The sequence below is a fragment of the Chionomys nivalis genome, chromosome 13 (genome assembly GCF_950005125.1).
Source record: "Chionomys nivalis chromosome 13, mChiNiv1.1, whole genome shotgun sequence".
NCBI lineage: Eukaryota > Metazoa > Chordata > Mammalia > Rodentia > Cricetidae > Chionomys > Chionomys nivalis.
In genome coordinates, this window is record NC_080098.1 from 13,223,972 (window position 1) to 13,240,093 (window position 16,122).

At 34.0% G+C, this 16,122-nt stretch overlaps 1 protein-coding gene across 1 annotated transcript in view; it reads left to right on the forward strand.

The window, feature by feature from the left end:
• The window catches only part of Dnajc1 (DnaJ heat shock protein family (Hsp40) member C1), a 177,671-nt gene that overhangs the window by 77,155 nt on the left and 84,394 nt on the right, over positions 1–16,122 (forward strand). Inside the window, exons 3-6 of the mRNA XM_057787983.1 lie at positions 234–280; positions 6,719–6,884; positions 7,716–7,813; positions 8,795–8,888. Of these exons, the coding sequence (XP_057643966.1) occupies positions 234–280; positions 6,719–6,884; positions 7,716–7,813; positions 8,795–8,888 (405 nt within the window). The remainder of the gene's footprint in view (positions 1–233; positions 281–6,718; positions 6,885–7,715; positions 7,814–8,794; positions 8,889–16,122) is intronic.

The following is a 16,122-nucleotide window of genomic DNA, read 5'->3' on the forward strand; positions in this document are numbered from 1 at the left end:
AATATTTTTAAGGTAAACTGTTACTTTTATACCTTTCACGAAAGTTCATTTTGATATCCGTTTTTAAAATTGCTTTCAAAAGCATAAACTGTTACTTATTTTTGGATTTTTGCTATTTATTGCATAGATGGACACATGGGGTTTTCTGCATGTGTGTTTTAGAGTGTTCATCCTCCTATGTGATTTCTTACAGTTGAAAATATTTTTATTTTAAAGTAATGCTTCTGTTTTAGTTGGTGGCCATTTATGAAGTTTTAAAGGATGATGAAAGAAGGCAGAGGTGAGTGCTCGTTTGTGCTTCTGGTTTGGATGGGCAAGTTTCATGCTACAGCTTTGAAAAGTCCTACTTAGGTTAGGTTTTTTTGTTTTGGTGGGTTTTGTTTATTTGTTTGTTTTGCTTCTTCCAAGAAATGCATTGTTTTACAGTCTTGTGTAGAGCAAAGCTCATTTCTTTTGAATCTATTTCCTAGGCTGATTCACTACTTACAAACTATGATCACGAGACATAAAGATAGCAAGTTTTGCTTCATTAGAACAGACTTTAATGCGGGTGTTTATGCCCTGGGAAACAATCAGAAGTACTTGATTTCAACCAAATGCCCATTCTTTTCGCTCTATCATAAATAGCTCCTCTCTGTATTCGGTAGACCCGCTACCCTCATGGCCACTTGTTAAGCATTTGAGATTATCACTTAGTAAGCATGTAAATGTACTTACCTAGTGTTTCTTCACCCCATATAGCCCCGGTTGTAAGTTGATAGACTTACATGAACTGTGGAAAATATGATTAAAACAATAAACAAACAAACATTCCTCTTTTCTCATTGGTTTTGCCCTCTTCCCTACGTTTGCTCCAGTGATGCTGTATCTGGTAACCTTAGGGTAGAGGCAGTCCCTCACACAGACCTGTCTCTGCCCCCTCAGAAGAGCAGTGATCATAGGGTTTCCCTCTGCTGTAGAATGTGTGGAATGTGGATCCAGTGTGAAGTCTTTGGAGATCTTAGAATCAGAGCCAGAGTAAGAAACACATTTTAAATTATCCCTTTGAACACAAACAACAAAAGTGTCTCAGGAAAAAAAATATTGCAGGTAAAATAAACTGTTTTTTTTGTTTGTTTGTTTTATTCTGGACTTGTTAATCTTTAAAAATAAACAATAATAATGCTGATTATAGCCCAATAAGTTGACTTCATGAGATAGTAGTGGACAGCATTGGAAATTTGACAGTGTTGTCTTAAAGAAAATACCCTCATTTTTGAGATTTAAGCTAAAGCAGGCATAAATACCTGATTTGTTTATGTGGTAACACATCTTATACACAAACCCCAGAATCACATTATGTGGCATTGTGAACTTTTCTTCAACATTCTAAAATGTTATTTGCCCTTCCTGGTTCTTAGCCACAGTTGATCAGGTTGTAATCTATCTATCTTTGTCATTCTGCACTTACCTTAGTAGATTTTCTTTAGTGAACCACTAGTTTTGTTTCACATATCAAGAATGTGTTGTGAAGATAGCTTGCTTTATTCTTCCAATATCTTTGCCTTCAAACTTTGTCTTTTGGCTGATTGTTCTCTTAAAAGTCAGTAAACGTTGTGATAACTTCTTTTAATTACTAAAATCATTTCTGTCTTTTTACAGCAAATAACTCCTTACCTATCCATTGTTTCTTTGTTCACATAGACTCATCTAATACAGTCTCTTTAGGAATAGCTCCCTCTGCTTTGACTTTACTGTTAGTGGGGAAAAAATGGACCTGACAGTTATACAAACATTTCTAGTATTTCCCCTTGAGGCACAAGTAACTCTTTGGTAACTGGTTTTCCTTGAGGCAAAAGTCTTAACTAATCAAGCTGAGAATCACTCCTCTAAAGCTTGCGCCTGAGGCTAGGTGACCTGTGAGTGTTTAGATTTAGGAAAAAGGAGTGTGCAGATCTTTTCAGTAAGACTCCTAATTCCTTAAAAAGGAAAGACTGATCAGCTGCCTCTGAAAGACCTTCTCATTTCACTCTCACAAAGTCAACTTTGCCGACACAATTGTTTATTATAAATATTCATTGAGCAAGTTTTTTCAGATTATAACCTAGGCATGAACAGTTTGGAAAGTTATCATAGAAGTGTTTGCTGTGTTATCCTTCTGAGATGATTCTGTGCGTGACAGAGAATAAAGATCTTTAGTGGTAACACACACACACACACACACGTATTTGCTGTTTAGAATTCTCCAGATATGTAATATAACTATGTTTTCATTGAAATTAGATACATCGTTTGAATTTGGTAGGAAATGGAATAGAAATGCAGCAAATACGTTAACAAATGATAACAGCTTTTTTTTCTTCAGAAAAAGACAAATTTTATTTTCTTTCATAATGGTTTCATTTAGGTATAAATTTCTCATCATGAAAATAGCCTTCTGTAAGTGTAAAATCCAATGATGTGTAGAAACTGTACCGAGTTGGACATACTCTCTCCATAACCCACTCTTTAAATATTTTCATCCTCAAAAAATGTGCAGTCACAATTGTTCCGTGAATTTATCAATTTGTATCTTCTGTTCATTTCATAGTGACAGAAATATACAATGTATAGTGTCTTTAAATTGTATTCATACTGTACTATTCTAATTCTTTAGTCTTGTTTATTACTGAATACTATTCATTGTGTGAATAATTTTGTTTATCTGCTCACCATTTGATGCACTCATTATGACTTTTAACATTTTGTGTTGAAGATGCTATGAACGTTGTCATAAAAGTCCTTGTACCGACATGAATTTCATTTTTTTAGATAGATTACTAGAAGAACATCTGAAAACTTTAACTTCCCTGTTAGTCAAAGGCATAAATTATAGCATGAAGTGAATAGATTTTCTGGCACAGAATTTCTCCCTGAACTCCATAGCAAATTTCCTCATTTGAAGAATCTGCAGCTTATGAACTAACACAAATTTCTACACAGGTTCCCAAAGTTTTTATCTAAATTTCTGAAAACTACTTATTACTTGTACCCTTCTCTCTCTGCCTCTCTCTCTCTGTCTCTCTCTCTCTTTCTCTCTCTCTGTCTCTGTCTCTCTCTCTCTGTCTCTCTCTCCTCTCTCTCTCCTTTCTTTTTTTCTTTTCCTCCGTCCCTTCCTCTTTCCCTCCCTCCTTCTTTCCTTTCTTCCTTTCCTTTTTCCTTTCTCTTTTCTCTTTCTGTTTTGTTGGTTGTTTGGTTTTGGTTTTTTTTTATTATTTTTATTTTATTATTATTATTATTTTTTTAGACAGGGTCTCTCAATGTAGCCATGGAACTTGCTATATAGTCCAAGCTGGCCTTGAACTGACAGAGATCTGGCTGCCTCTGGAGTGCAGTGATTAAAGAAAGGCATGTGCCTCCAGACCTGGCAAACTAGGATTTCTGTTAATCCAATTATGCAATTTAAATTTTCCTTTATTTTATTACTATGTTAGTAAAACTTAAAACATTTTTTTAATTTACCAAAGAAAAAATGTCTCATGTACAAATGCAGCTTAAAATGTGGCATTAACTTTGAATCTGCTAAAACTTTCATAAATGATTACAAAGCTACTGTTAATTTCATTACAGATCTGTTCAAATCTGAGAATAAGAAATCTAATTTGACTTTCCCTAAATTAAAACTGTAAGACACATAAACATTATGTAAAATGCCATGTACCACAATAGATTTGCCAAATACACACACACACACACAAGATTAGTTCAAATTAGTTAAGATACTAAATTAGTTAATTTAATATTATTTCTTGTTTATAATCTCTATACAACTGAGTTTTGCCGGAAAGTTTAAAATCTGATTTAAAATGGAAATTATGTTATTTTTAAGCTAAAAAAATCACATACTGTATAATAGGAAACTCAATTTTGACAAGTGCTAGAATTATTTATTCATGTTTTACTATTCAGATTTTCATTTTGATTTTGTTTCTATTTTATGATTTTGTTTCTGTCTTAAATAAATATTTTTTGCTGGTAGTTTAAGATTATTTTAAATTTGTTTTTCTATAATTCTAGCGGGTAGGTGTGTGATGAATTGCGATTCTAGTATATAACTTACTAATGATTTTGCAACTGTTATTTTATGTTTATCATGTGTGTTTAAGGAAATCAAATGAAGCAAATGTGCATTAGGCCCTATGTTGTATATGTGGAACTGATCAATTAGTGCTTTAAATTTCAAGAAGATGCCATGTCAGCTTTTATTTGTGTGTGTGTTAGTGATTCTTTATGGTAAAGATTTGCTTCTGTCTAAATTGTAATATGTTTATTTATTTATTTGTGCATTCTTAATCTGGTTTAAATGCAGACTTAAGAATACTTTGTATCCATCTCAATTACAGAGCATTTAGACATTATGTTTAAATATGGAAAAACATAATAAAGGGTTGTAAATTTTGTGTTGTCAACACATTTTTTCCTTAAATAACTTATGGGTGTCTGTGTATATTTTAAGAAGTATATTGTTTTTTCAATGTCCCATCAGGAAGGTAGTAATTTATCTCTTAACAACTTATATTCTAAAAAGTGAACTATAATAGACGCTATCTTCCTTTCAAATGGCTGGTTGTGTGAGCCATAATGTTCAGTAGAGTAAAATCAGTAGAGCATTGACTGGACGCCTAATCCTTGGATGCTGTTTTTCAGAGTGGCAGGCATAGCCGAGTAAATATCTGCTGCTTCGTGTTTGGATTTGATTGTGCACTAAATACAACTTACATATGTGATAGGAAAAAGGTAGCTTTTCCCAGTGATGGTGATGAAATATGTGATAGAAGAGTCTTAGCTGTGAGTGCAGCTGTATTTTCTTCCCTTACAGTTTAGGTCCAAAGCAGATTTAATATTTGTATTAATGCTAATAAGGAATCAACTCCACATTCTCAAATACTTTTTACCTATACCCATATCTTTTAGAAGGTATGGTTATCATACCTTTAGTTGAGATATTTCTGAAAATAATGATTTTTTTCATTCACCTTTATTTCTCCTCAAGAAATCTGATATAAGACAGAATTCAGAATCAGTGTGGGGCCTAATGGTCCCTGGACTTCATTTGAGTTTTATGATCTTATGATGTACTAACTGAAACCCTTTTACCTGTGTCTAAATTAGTTGATCTGGAAAAGATGGGTTTAAACATGAAATTCTGAAGACAGAATACATTTTCTAGGACACCATAATGCTATACCATGAAGCTGATGTTGAAGGAATGGTACACATGCTGGAAAGGAGAGTATTTCACACCAGATTCTGCCTGGCCCTGTCCACAGGCCATATTGTGATTTGACTTTGTAAATGTCTTTTTCTTTTACTACTTAGATACTCTGATCTAGTAGTATTAATAATTAAAGTTGATCTAAAAGTCAGGTTTTAAAAGATTGACTCATAAATTACATTTTGTATTAATAACCAATGTTTTTCTGCTGAAAAAAAAGAAGTTTTCTGTAATAAACCCTCTGCTTTATATTTTTAGCATATCTCCAAGGTATCAATTTAATAACTATCAAAGTAGCTACTGCAGTTGTTGCATTTAAATTGATTTACATGTCAAGACTGGCAGTTTAGCAGCTGCGCTATTATTCCTAGATCGGTCAATTTACTTGAGAAAAACCTACTACTGAGCTCCACTGACCTGCCTGACAATATAGGTCCAATTTTTATTCCTGTAATTAGGCCTGCGACTAACTCAGAATATTTTTAATTAAAATATTTTGGTCAATGTGTTGCACCAAATTAGGCCTTTCAGTGGAGGTTTAATTCTAGAAATAGTGTGATTAGAATATTTAATGAGTTGTGTTCAATTAAGATTAACAGGTTGTGTTATTGAGCATACAGTGTATGTGATCATTTTGAGTTCACAATCATAAATGTTACTCCTTATTTTAATCTTAAAAATATTTGCTCAATAACTGACAAATTTAAATTCAGTTGAATTTTTATTTCTTTTTTAGCCTGGTGGTAATAAGAATGATTATTTAAGTCTATAAGGAAAGCTGTTATGTATTAATGTTCTTCCCTTTCAGCAAAAGCCACAAATGAGGAAATTGCTACTTAAGGGTTTACAAATAAGCAGTTTTATTGTGAACTCTGACTTACATTTGCTATTTTCATGTCCTTCTCTAATTTGAAATCTTTTTGTTCTTAAAGGAACATGAGCTCTGCAAAATCACAGACACTCATTTTATTTATGTCATTAAGAAGCTTTAATAAAATAATGTGTGTAGATATTCATCATTCAACCACTGTTATCATGAAGGTAGAAATAAAAGTGTTGAGTAAAAAAAATGTATACTAAGCTTGATTCAGTTGATGTATAATTTATTCAAATAATATGTAATTCAAATAGCTCTGGTTTTATTTTACTTTATTTCCTTTGTGAGAACCTAACTTTTGATACTGATTCTGTGGTAGAGAATTTTCTACAGGAAGGCATGCATGTCACTTTAGTAGCCGTATAACTGTGTGCTGTAATCATGCGATCTGCTCTCCAGTGTACTAATGCTGTTTGTTACTGAAGCCATGTAACTACGCTTTGAATTTACTAGGTACTGTGATGCTGGAGCACTATAGTTGTTCCTCTCAGAGAGAATTTTTTTCTTTTTAAATATAGGAGCAAATGAAGTTTTTCTTTAGCTTTGCTTTGGTTTTGCTTTATTTTAAACTCTTCATAAAAAAAAAACTGTTATATTTGCTACCGCAGGTACAATGATATTCTGATCAATGGACTTCCAGATTGGCGACAGCCAGTATTCTACTACAGACGAGTAAGAAAAATGAGCAATGCTGAGCTGGCATTACTCTTGTTCATTATTCTCACAGTGGGGCATTATGCTGTGGTTTGGTCAATCTACCTGGAGAAACAACTGGTGAGTATTGGTGATAAATCAAATAGCCTAGCCTCTCATTTTATATAGAAATCTAGGCATTTATTTCTCAAGTCATGGAAGTTTCTTTTTTTCTACATGTTCTCTGTATTCTAATAGTTGTACTGTCACTAGTTACTGCTTGATTTACTTTTATGCCAAGGAAAATTAATATTTTATATATGAAAAACACATGAATATTTTTAAATCTTTTTTTAAAAAATATATTGTATTTGAGTTTATAATAAAACTTTGTAAAGTAGAACCATATTCTTCTAATTATCACCTAAGTAGAATTTTTTAATGTAATTGAGAAGTTTTTGTCACAGACTTCTTGTGTAATTTGTTTACTTTAAAATCATAAAATAATATTTAAAGTGGATATATTATAACTTCAGTGATCAGTTTGTTAAAGAATTTATTAAACTTCCTCATTCTAATATGCACTATATTTTATTACACTATGGACTTTTATATGCTATAAATAAACATTTATAAACATTTATGAATTATCTTTTATTTACTCATTCTTTTAAAAGTAACACTGTTAAAGGTATTTAATAATAAAGTGTATGTTGAATGTTTTCACTTCCTAGAAAACTTTGGTTGCTATGGGGATGCACATGACTAACAGTGCTAAATTTCATGTGTCTGTAAGGCCAGATACCATGGCAACAGTTATTGTGAAAGATTGATGATTTTACTTGATCATGTTGGATTCTACATATATTTGCATAAATGTTCTAGTGTTTTTTTCTTTACTAAAGAATTTTGATAGCGCATGAGGTACACATTTTACAGACAATCAAGTACTGTCATTCGTTTAATGGTTAGGATGAGCTGCTTGGTAGAAAAAAGAGAGAAAAGAAGAAGAAGACAGGAAGCAAGAGTATGGATGCAGCGAAACTTGGTGCTTCTGAAAAGAATGAAAGGTAGGAATGCACAAAATAGTATGTAATTTTATGTCGTTCTACTTCATGTGTATATCCGCTTCAGATATGTGTCACATCTGTCTTAGGTGTAAACATGAGTATGCCATAATTTACAAGACAAATTCTTATAAATTTTCTTTTCTTATAAAGTGTTCACATACATCTAAATAGTATTAACTAACCTCTCAAAGTCTTGTAGTTTGAAATTTTTCTACTGAACTCTAGAAACAGAATGCTGCTAGAAAAATCTTTCTCTGTTCAGAGTTGACGATAAACAGAAAGTGATATGCCGAACACTCAAAAAGATACCACATCTCCTTGGTTCATAACGGAAATATTTGTATAAGAGTTTAAACAAGTTCACACAGCAAGGGAGGAATTGGATCAGTGTAGGATGGAGATGAGAGAGATTTCTGCTCATCTTCCACCAGTGAGTAATGCTTGGGCACACTGCAGATGTCATTAATTTTTATGCCGTGGTTGGTTTACGCTGCCATATTGGTAGCTACTGTCAGTACTTGGGAGCACTTTGGCAATGACTAGTCTCTTAAAACTTAAGGAATCATAAGGTCTAAGAATTCATTTTGTGGATGCGCTAAATGGGGAAGGAATTTGGGGTTATTTTGTGTTTTTTAATCGAGAATTTCACACATTCATATAATGTGTTTTGAGCGGATCTCCCCCCAACCCCTCCCCTCCAATTAGTTTTTTTTTTTTTAATTTTTGTAACTTGATTAGAAATTTTTCCCCAAAATTTTATAGTTTGGATTCTTGTACATTTATATATATCATGTTTGCAACTACTGCCTTTCATAATAGGATAGGTCAGATTAAGTGATGACTGTCATAAATATGTTATTGAAAGCTTTATTTTTTAATTAAGTTGACATTTGCAAAAGATTTCATAATTGCTTAAAATATTTTGCTTCTCAATTTTGTCTGTTTTTCTTATTTGTTACTTGGATTTCTCTCCTCTTTTAGATTGCTAGTAAAACCACAATGGCATGATTTGCTTCCGTGCAAACTGGGAATTTGGTTTTGCCTTACACTAAAAGCATTGCCTCATCTAATTCAGGTAAAAGGTGCTTCTTTCATAGAATGTTAGAGGCTTTCATGTTTAATTATTCATGAAATAATTTATGACCATGTCTGCTATTTGAATATATATATATAAAATATTGAATGATTATATATCTTCATATGTTAACCCTAACGTACAATTGTTCTAAGATTATTTAGGCACCTTTCCCTATAATTATCTCTTATTTTGCATTTTGAAGTTCAAGACACTAGAAAAAGAAAACTGATAAACTATCTTTATGACAGACATAAAAGCAATAAGAGTTTAATCTGTTGTTATCCTTAAAGGCATAACTAACAAAAAGGAACAAGATTTAGTGAACTCATCTATTATTTTAATAGCATTTAATACATTTTAAAGGAAAACCTCACATAAACATTCACACAAAAGTACATATTACTTTCCATTTTATTTGCAGCTTCAATGAGAGTGGGAACATTTTGTTTTCTACCAGTAATCAGTATTTTTGTTTCAGGTTAGCCCTGATCAAACTAGGAAAATATATGCGGATATTTCACCTTTTTCTTTGTATTTGGCATACCAGTCATATATTATGAAATTATTCCTTTGCTAATTTTAGTTATTATACACAGCTTGAAATTTTCTAATAGGTAGCCATAATATTTAAAAACAAAAGAATACTTTGAGTATTAAATTTTGAAGTTTGGTAATAGAGTTTGGGGTTAAGATTGTAATTTTGGAGGAGAAATGTTTCCTTTAATAATGAAGTGATTATAAGACAGAGACTGCTCTGCCTACTGTACTACCTATAACAGGACTGTTTTTTTTAATCATTTACAGAAATTAGTTGTTCTGTATTTTATTTTATTTTATCTTATTTTCTTTCTTTCTTTTTTTTTTTTTTTTTTTTTTTTTTTTTTTTTTTTTGTCCAAAGGGAAAAAATAAAACAAAAGTTCCTGGTATGCCTTTTTTTCTTTCTTTCTTTCTTTCTTTCTTTCTTTCTTTCTTTCTTTCTTTCTTTTATTTATTTATTGTTGTTGTTGTTTAAGATAGGGTTTCTCTGTGTAACATTCCTGGCTGTCCTGGAACTTGCTTTATAGACCAGGCTGACCTTGAACTCACTGAGATCCACCTGACTCTGCCTCCCAAGTGCTGGGATTAAAGGACACTACCACCCAGCCCTACTATGCCTTTTTCTATCCTTTGAGAAATTGTTTAGTAGTTTTTCCATGAGCATAATTAGTGCTACTAGTCATTGATTATAGAATTTTTAGTTTTGTTTTTATTTGATAAACATTTTTATTTATTTAACCTGTTAATTGGGGAAGGTGTTCAGATGTTTTTATACTATATCAGTAACAAGTTAATAAGAGAGGAAAACTATACCAAACTATGTTTATGAGAACATTTGATAGAAAAATGTCTTCAGGGAAAATGTTTGACTTAAAAAAATCTAATTTTTATTTTAATAAGTTTCGGATCTTTGCAGAAGGCAATTTACAGTATTGATTCTTTGGGAATTTCACACCATGCACCCCAGTCCCACTCATTTTCATGTCTACCCTTAACCTTGTAGCTTCCCCCCAAAAAGAAAAGAAGCAAACAAAAAAAAAAAGCCACTTCACTGCTCTTCTTTCCCACCTCTCCATTACGTGTTCATTTATAGTCATGGCCTTGGGAGCTGCGGCGTGTTACAAACGGGACCCTTTGGCCCAGACAGCTTTCCTTGCAGATGCTCATTGCAGGGGTTGTGGGTCTGGTTCTTGACTTCTGGCTCCTGCTACACCATCATTACTGGATTCTCACCGAAACTCCTCCCAGATATCTTGGTGTTGCCCCAAGTCATGGAGATCCTGGGACTGTGGATCTCCGCAGAACTGACCCCGCACTCCAGCAGGTCATAGATGGGGTAGATGTTAGTGTGGGTCAGCTCAAAACCCAAGATATGGGCCTTGAGTGGTAGAGTCTGGGCCTCCACCAGAATAACCCTCCTCAGGCAAGGGTCGGGGTTATCACCACGGCCTCAGATGACAGCATAGGCCACCCATATCTGCCTGTTCCTTACCTCTGTCATGTCTTCAGTCCCGCTTCTCTCCACAGTGCATGAACCATTCTGCTTCTCTCCCATTTTTCCACCGCATACCTGTTCATCACAGTGGTACCTGCCCTCCTGGGCCGCTTAGTGCCAAGCAGGCAGTCGCCTTATTGTAAAGTTTTACAAACAACTTTCTGTCTCCCTGGAAAAGTGGATCTCATAAAAGTTGAGTAAGCCTGTTCCATTCCTGAATTCAGGTAAAGGTGAAGGGAGAGAACCAACTTCCACATAGTTGTCCTGTGCCCTCCAACATGGGCTGTGGCCCAAATATGTGTATGTGCGCATGTATACACGCACACACATGAAAACATGAGCTTATTAAAGACAGCAGTCAGTAAAGCAGTGCTGAGTAGTTGCTTTTAGAATTAGGTCATGATCCGCCTTTTTGTTTTCTTTCTGTTGTGACCTTTATATTAATTCATCATTCATAAAATTAAATGGTGTTGAATACATGTGCATGTGCATATCAGTGACACTGGGATACCTCTATGAAAGGTTCTTAAATAAGAACTTGTGAAATTCAGAAGTAGCCACTTTAACTTGAAGAAGCATAGATGATAATTGGTACAGTAGTCAGAAAAAATCCTACTTACATATAAAAATTTTATAAAGTACATAAAAATTAAGATATATATGACATATCACAATATATGTTTATGATATATATGCCATGTATATCTCAATTCTTAGGCATATTCTTTATGCTTATTTACTACTCAGTAATAGAGTTGTTATTTAACATTTACATAGGAATTGGCTCATCAATGGTCGTTGCCCTATTGCTTGTATAAACCAAACCTATGATCATGCTTTCTTTGATGGTAGGTTTTCATCTTGATTTCTTTAAAGAAGAGCCAAAAAGTAGACCCTTGTGAAGGAATGTAAGTGTATAATCCTTATAGACGTTTATGATTTCCCTGTAGTCTTTCACATTTAGATGCAGCTTCTCTCATTGAATTTCACAATGTATTGCGCTTGTTTTTATAGAAACCATGCTGGTAGCCTACTCACATTTTATCCTTCTTACACAGTATTTTTAATCATGTACTGTAATGCCAGTGTTGACTGACAGGAATCTAAGTGTTTATAAAGCCCCTTACGAGTACAGTAAGTTAGTTAAGTAGTTGTCATTTGAGAGAACTTTACTTCTGTTGATAAACTCTTGAATTTCCTGAAAAGTTCATTAAAAATGAGCTGCAAAATATATGGAAATGGAAGATTTAGAGGCCTCTAGTCAATGAGCTTCACACACACAGAATCTGAACCCACATACTGTCATAGCAATGCTTCTTCCAACTTCTTTAATTCATCTTTTACATACTAATTCCTTTACTACAATTCTTATGTTTCTGAAATTTTCCAGCAGAATTGGGAACAGTGACATTTTGCTCAGCTTTTACTCTTAAGTTCTCTTTATTGTTTAGCATTAGATTCCTAAGGTGACTTCTTATTGCCTTTTTTGTCTAAATTCTTTTCTGTCTCTTACTCCCCAAAATCCAAATGAGAATAATTACATAAAAACTTGATATGTAAATCTCTTTTTGGTCATTTATTGAAAAATAAATCAGCCAATTCAACAAAAATATAGTAAACACATAGAAAAGTAAGGCATGACAGGGGGTGCTGGAAATGAATATGTATTGTAGACTTACCAGCCAGTTATAGCACATGACTGCAGATACCAGATCAAATGATTATTTAATCTTCAAATATGTAGTATCCAGTGATGCCCAAAGTTGTTCAAAGGCATATTGTATGTATTCTAGAATGACAAGGAAAACTCAAGTGGGACCACTTGAACTGAGTCATGGAAGATGAATGGACCATTGTAAGTGACCACTTTGTACTAGGTGTCTTCTGAGTGGTTTCTGCTGCTATGGAGAGACACCATGACCACGGCATCTCTTAAAAAGGAAAACATTTAAGGGGGGTGACTTACATTTTCACAAGTTTAGTGCATTATCATCATGGTGTGACATGGTGGCATGCAGGCATAGTGCTGGAGAAGGAGCTGAGAGTTCTACATCTTGGCCTGCAGGTGACAGGAAATGAACTGAGACACTGGGCATGGCTCAAGCATATATAAGAACACAAAGTCCACCCCCACAGTAACAGACTTCCTCCAACAATGCCATACCTACTCCAAAAAAGCCACACCTCCTAATAGTGCCACTTCCCATGAACTTATGGGGACCAATTAAATTAAAAGTACCACAAATGGTATCCAAAGACAGTTTCATAGATATAGCACTTCCCACAAAACTATATTGTATTAAAGCTGAGAAAAAGATTCAACCACTTTTAAAAAAAGAGGATATTATATTGCCATCAAAGACTATATTCCAAATCTCTAGACTTAGACATATATATTTAGCAAGTTAATTTTTTTAAGGATCACTAGTTTTTTTTATGGCTTGTAGTTTTATTTATTTATTTATTTATTTATTTATTTATTTATTTATTTATTTGAAGATTGATTAATAAAAGTTCAGAGACAGACACTGGGGTTCAACCTGAACACCAGGAAAGCAAAGCAGCCAGCCACTAAATTTTACCTCGACCTCAGTCTGAAAATGGCAATCCTGCCTCCAGGAGACCTCAGAATGAGACTGTGACTGAGAGCTGCCTTCTCCCATTTTATAATCCTCTCTAGTTCTGGGATTAAGGGCGTGCACCACTGTTCCCTGTTTTCAGTGGCAAGCTCGTATGACTACTAGGATTAAAGGTGTGTGTGTGTGTCATTGCTGCATGGTCTGTGAAGCTGGCCAGTGTGATCGTTTTACTTTTCTGATCTTCAGGCAAGCTTTATTTATTAAAATAAAAATGAAATGCTACTACATTTATTTATTTTTACATACCAATCCTACTTCCCTCTCTCCTCTCCTTCTGCTCCTCCCCGCTCCCCCACACCCAACCCTCATCTGCTCCTCAGAAAGGTTAAGGCCTCCTCTGGGAAGTCAACTAAGTCTGCCCCATTACTTTGTTGAGGCAGGACCAATAGCAAGTTAATTTTTAACAGATAAATCTTATATGACAAGACTAAAAAGATTGTTTTAAAAGGATAAAGTTAAATGACAAGAAGAACTAAAATACATGACTCTATGAGCAAAGCTGGAGGACTTGGCAGAGTGTTTTGATAAGTAAAAATCTCAGTAAAATGATCAGCAAAGGACATGGAATATGAATTAGAAGAAACTTGAACTATATCAAAAGACTTTCATGCTTTGATCTGTAATTTAACTGTAACATTAAACATATAGCCCCATCACCTCCCACACCTTTCTAGTCTGTTTTTTTTTCTCATGACAATTTTGAACAGAGTACATGTTAATAGTCTGCTAAGCTGGGCTTTTATGATCATTGTAGTCAACATAGAACATCCACAAAAATATTTTAAAGTTCATAATGTTCTTCTGGAGATTACACATGCACACATGCTCATGCACACACACACACAAACATACACACATGTGTATGTATGGTTCTATGGCTTGAAACCATGGCCTAATTAAGCAAACTAAGCACACATTTTACTACTGAGGTATACCCCTGACCTGGGATGCTTTTTAATTAATCATGTAATATATTTGAGAAAGTAGCAGAAGTTGATATCTATTTTCAATTTTAATTTTATAACCAAGTTTATTTTACCTTACCATGTGTGTTGGAGTTGGATATATTTGAGTCCATAATAATTTGTTAGGACCCTCTATTTCAAGAAGTGCTATATATCTACAGTTGGTTATCTTATAGCCTGAAGCAAGATAGATCTTAAATGCCCACGTTTTATTGATAATTTGATTTTCTGTGAATTCATCATTTTAGCAGCTTACTACCTGATATGTAATATTTCTTAGTAATATATGAAATTTATTTAGATGTGCATTCCCTAATGTTGCAATTTTTCACAGTAAGTTCTAATCCCGTCCAGTGTAAACACGATTGAATGCTAAATTCTCATAGGAAGGCTCCAGTGTGCACACCCTTCACCCATATCATGACTCCTGGGCTGCATAAAAGCAACAGCTGAGTAGAGATGGGAATCATCACTGTATTACTCTATCTTCTTTTAAAATTATCTAAAAATGTAGAATCTGTTGGTGCTTTACCTGCTTGTGAAATTTCCTTTGTGTGAAAGCAGCCTCACTTCTCAGAAGCTTCTTGCTGGAGCTGGCACTGTATAAAACCTGGAGGCCACCCTCCCTTCGCACCAGGGCCTTTCATTTCTAGTTCCCTGCTTCTGCTTACTGAGACTCTGGTCAGAATCCAAGCAAATGAAGCATTTACCGCTAATTGGAGCAGGGCTCATAGGCCCTTAAAATTTGTTAGAAACTCGGTGCCCTTCTACTCAGAGCTAAAGATGGATTTTCCAAGGTATGTGACCACTTATTTTATAACTCCAAAATATATTTTGAAAACTTCTGTAAACCGTTTTGCTATTGAAGTTACATAAGCAAATGAAAGCTAGTTTGAAGTTTCTAAGTCTGACACTCCACTGCTAGATAAAGATATAGGGAAAACCTGAGAAACCTCATTTCTACCTTCTGTAAGTATGTGGGGGAGGTACATAATAAGATGCAGATTCTTGAAGATACAGACTACAACACAGAATTTTCTAGTTTTACTGCTTGATGTAGAAAGCATAAATAGCCATAAAAAATGTTAATTAGAATATTAAAGGTGCATAGTCTCACTGATGCCATATTTTAGAGTTGAAAAGTACTCATGACTCAGAATGGTGAAATTTGCCCAAAGGCTACAACTAGTTCACATTATAAATGGAAGTTGAAATAGATCAAAATAAATATTAGCATATAAGAAATAGAAAAGAGGGCTAATCAGTGGTGGCACATGCCTTTAATTGTAGTACTCAGGAGGCAGAAGCAGGTGGATCTCTGTGAGTTCAAGGCCAGCATGGTCTACAGAGTGAATTCCAGGACACCTAGGACTATACAGAGAAACTATGTTTCAAGAAAAGAAAGGAAAGGAATAAAGGAAAGAAAGGAAGGAGGAAGAGAAAGAAGAAAAAAGGAAGGAAAGAAAAATAGAAAATGTCAGCTTTCTAGTTAGTATGCATCTAATCTGAATTTCTTTGAGTATTTAGATTGCTCTTCATTGTTCTAAAGGTGAAGAGTAGTTCTTGTGTTGGGTTAGGTTAAAGAGATGACGCC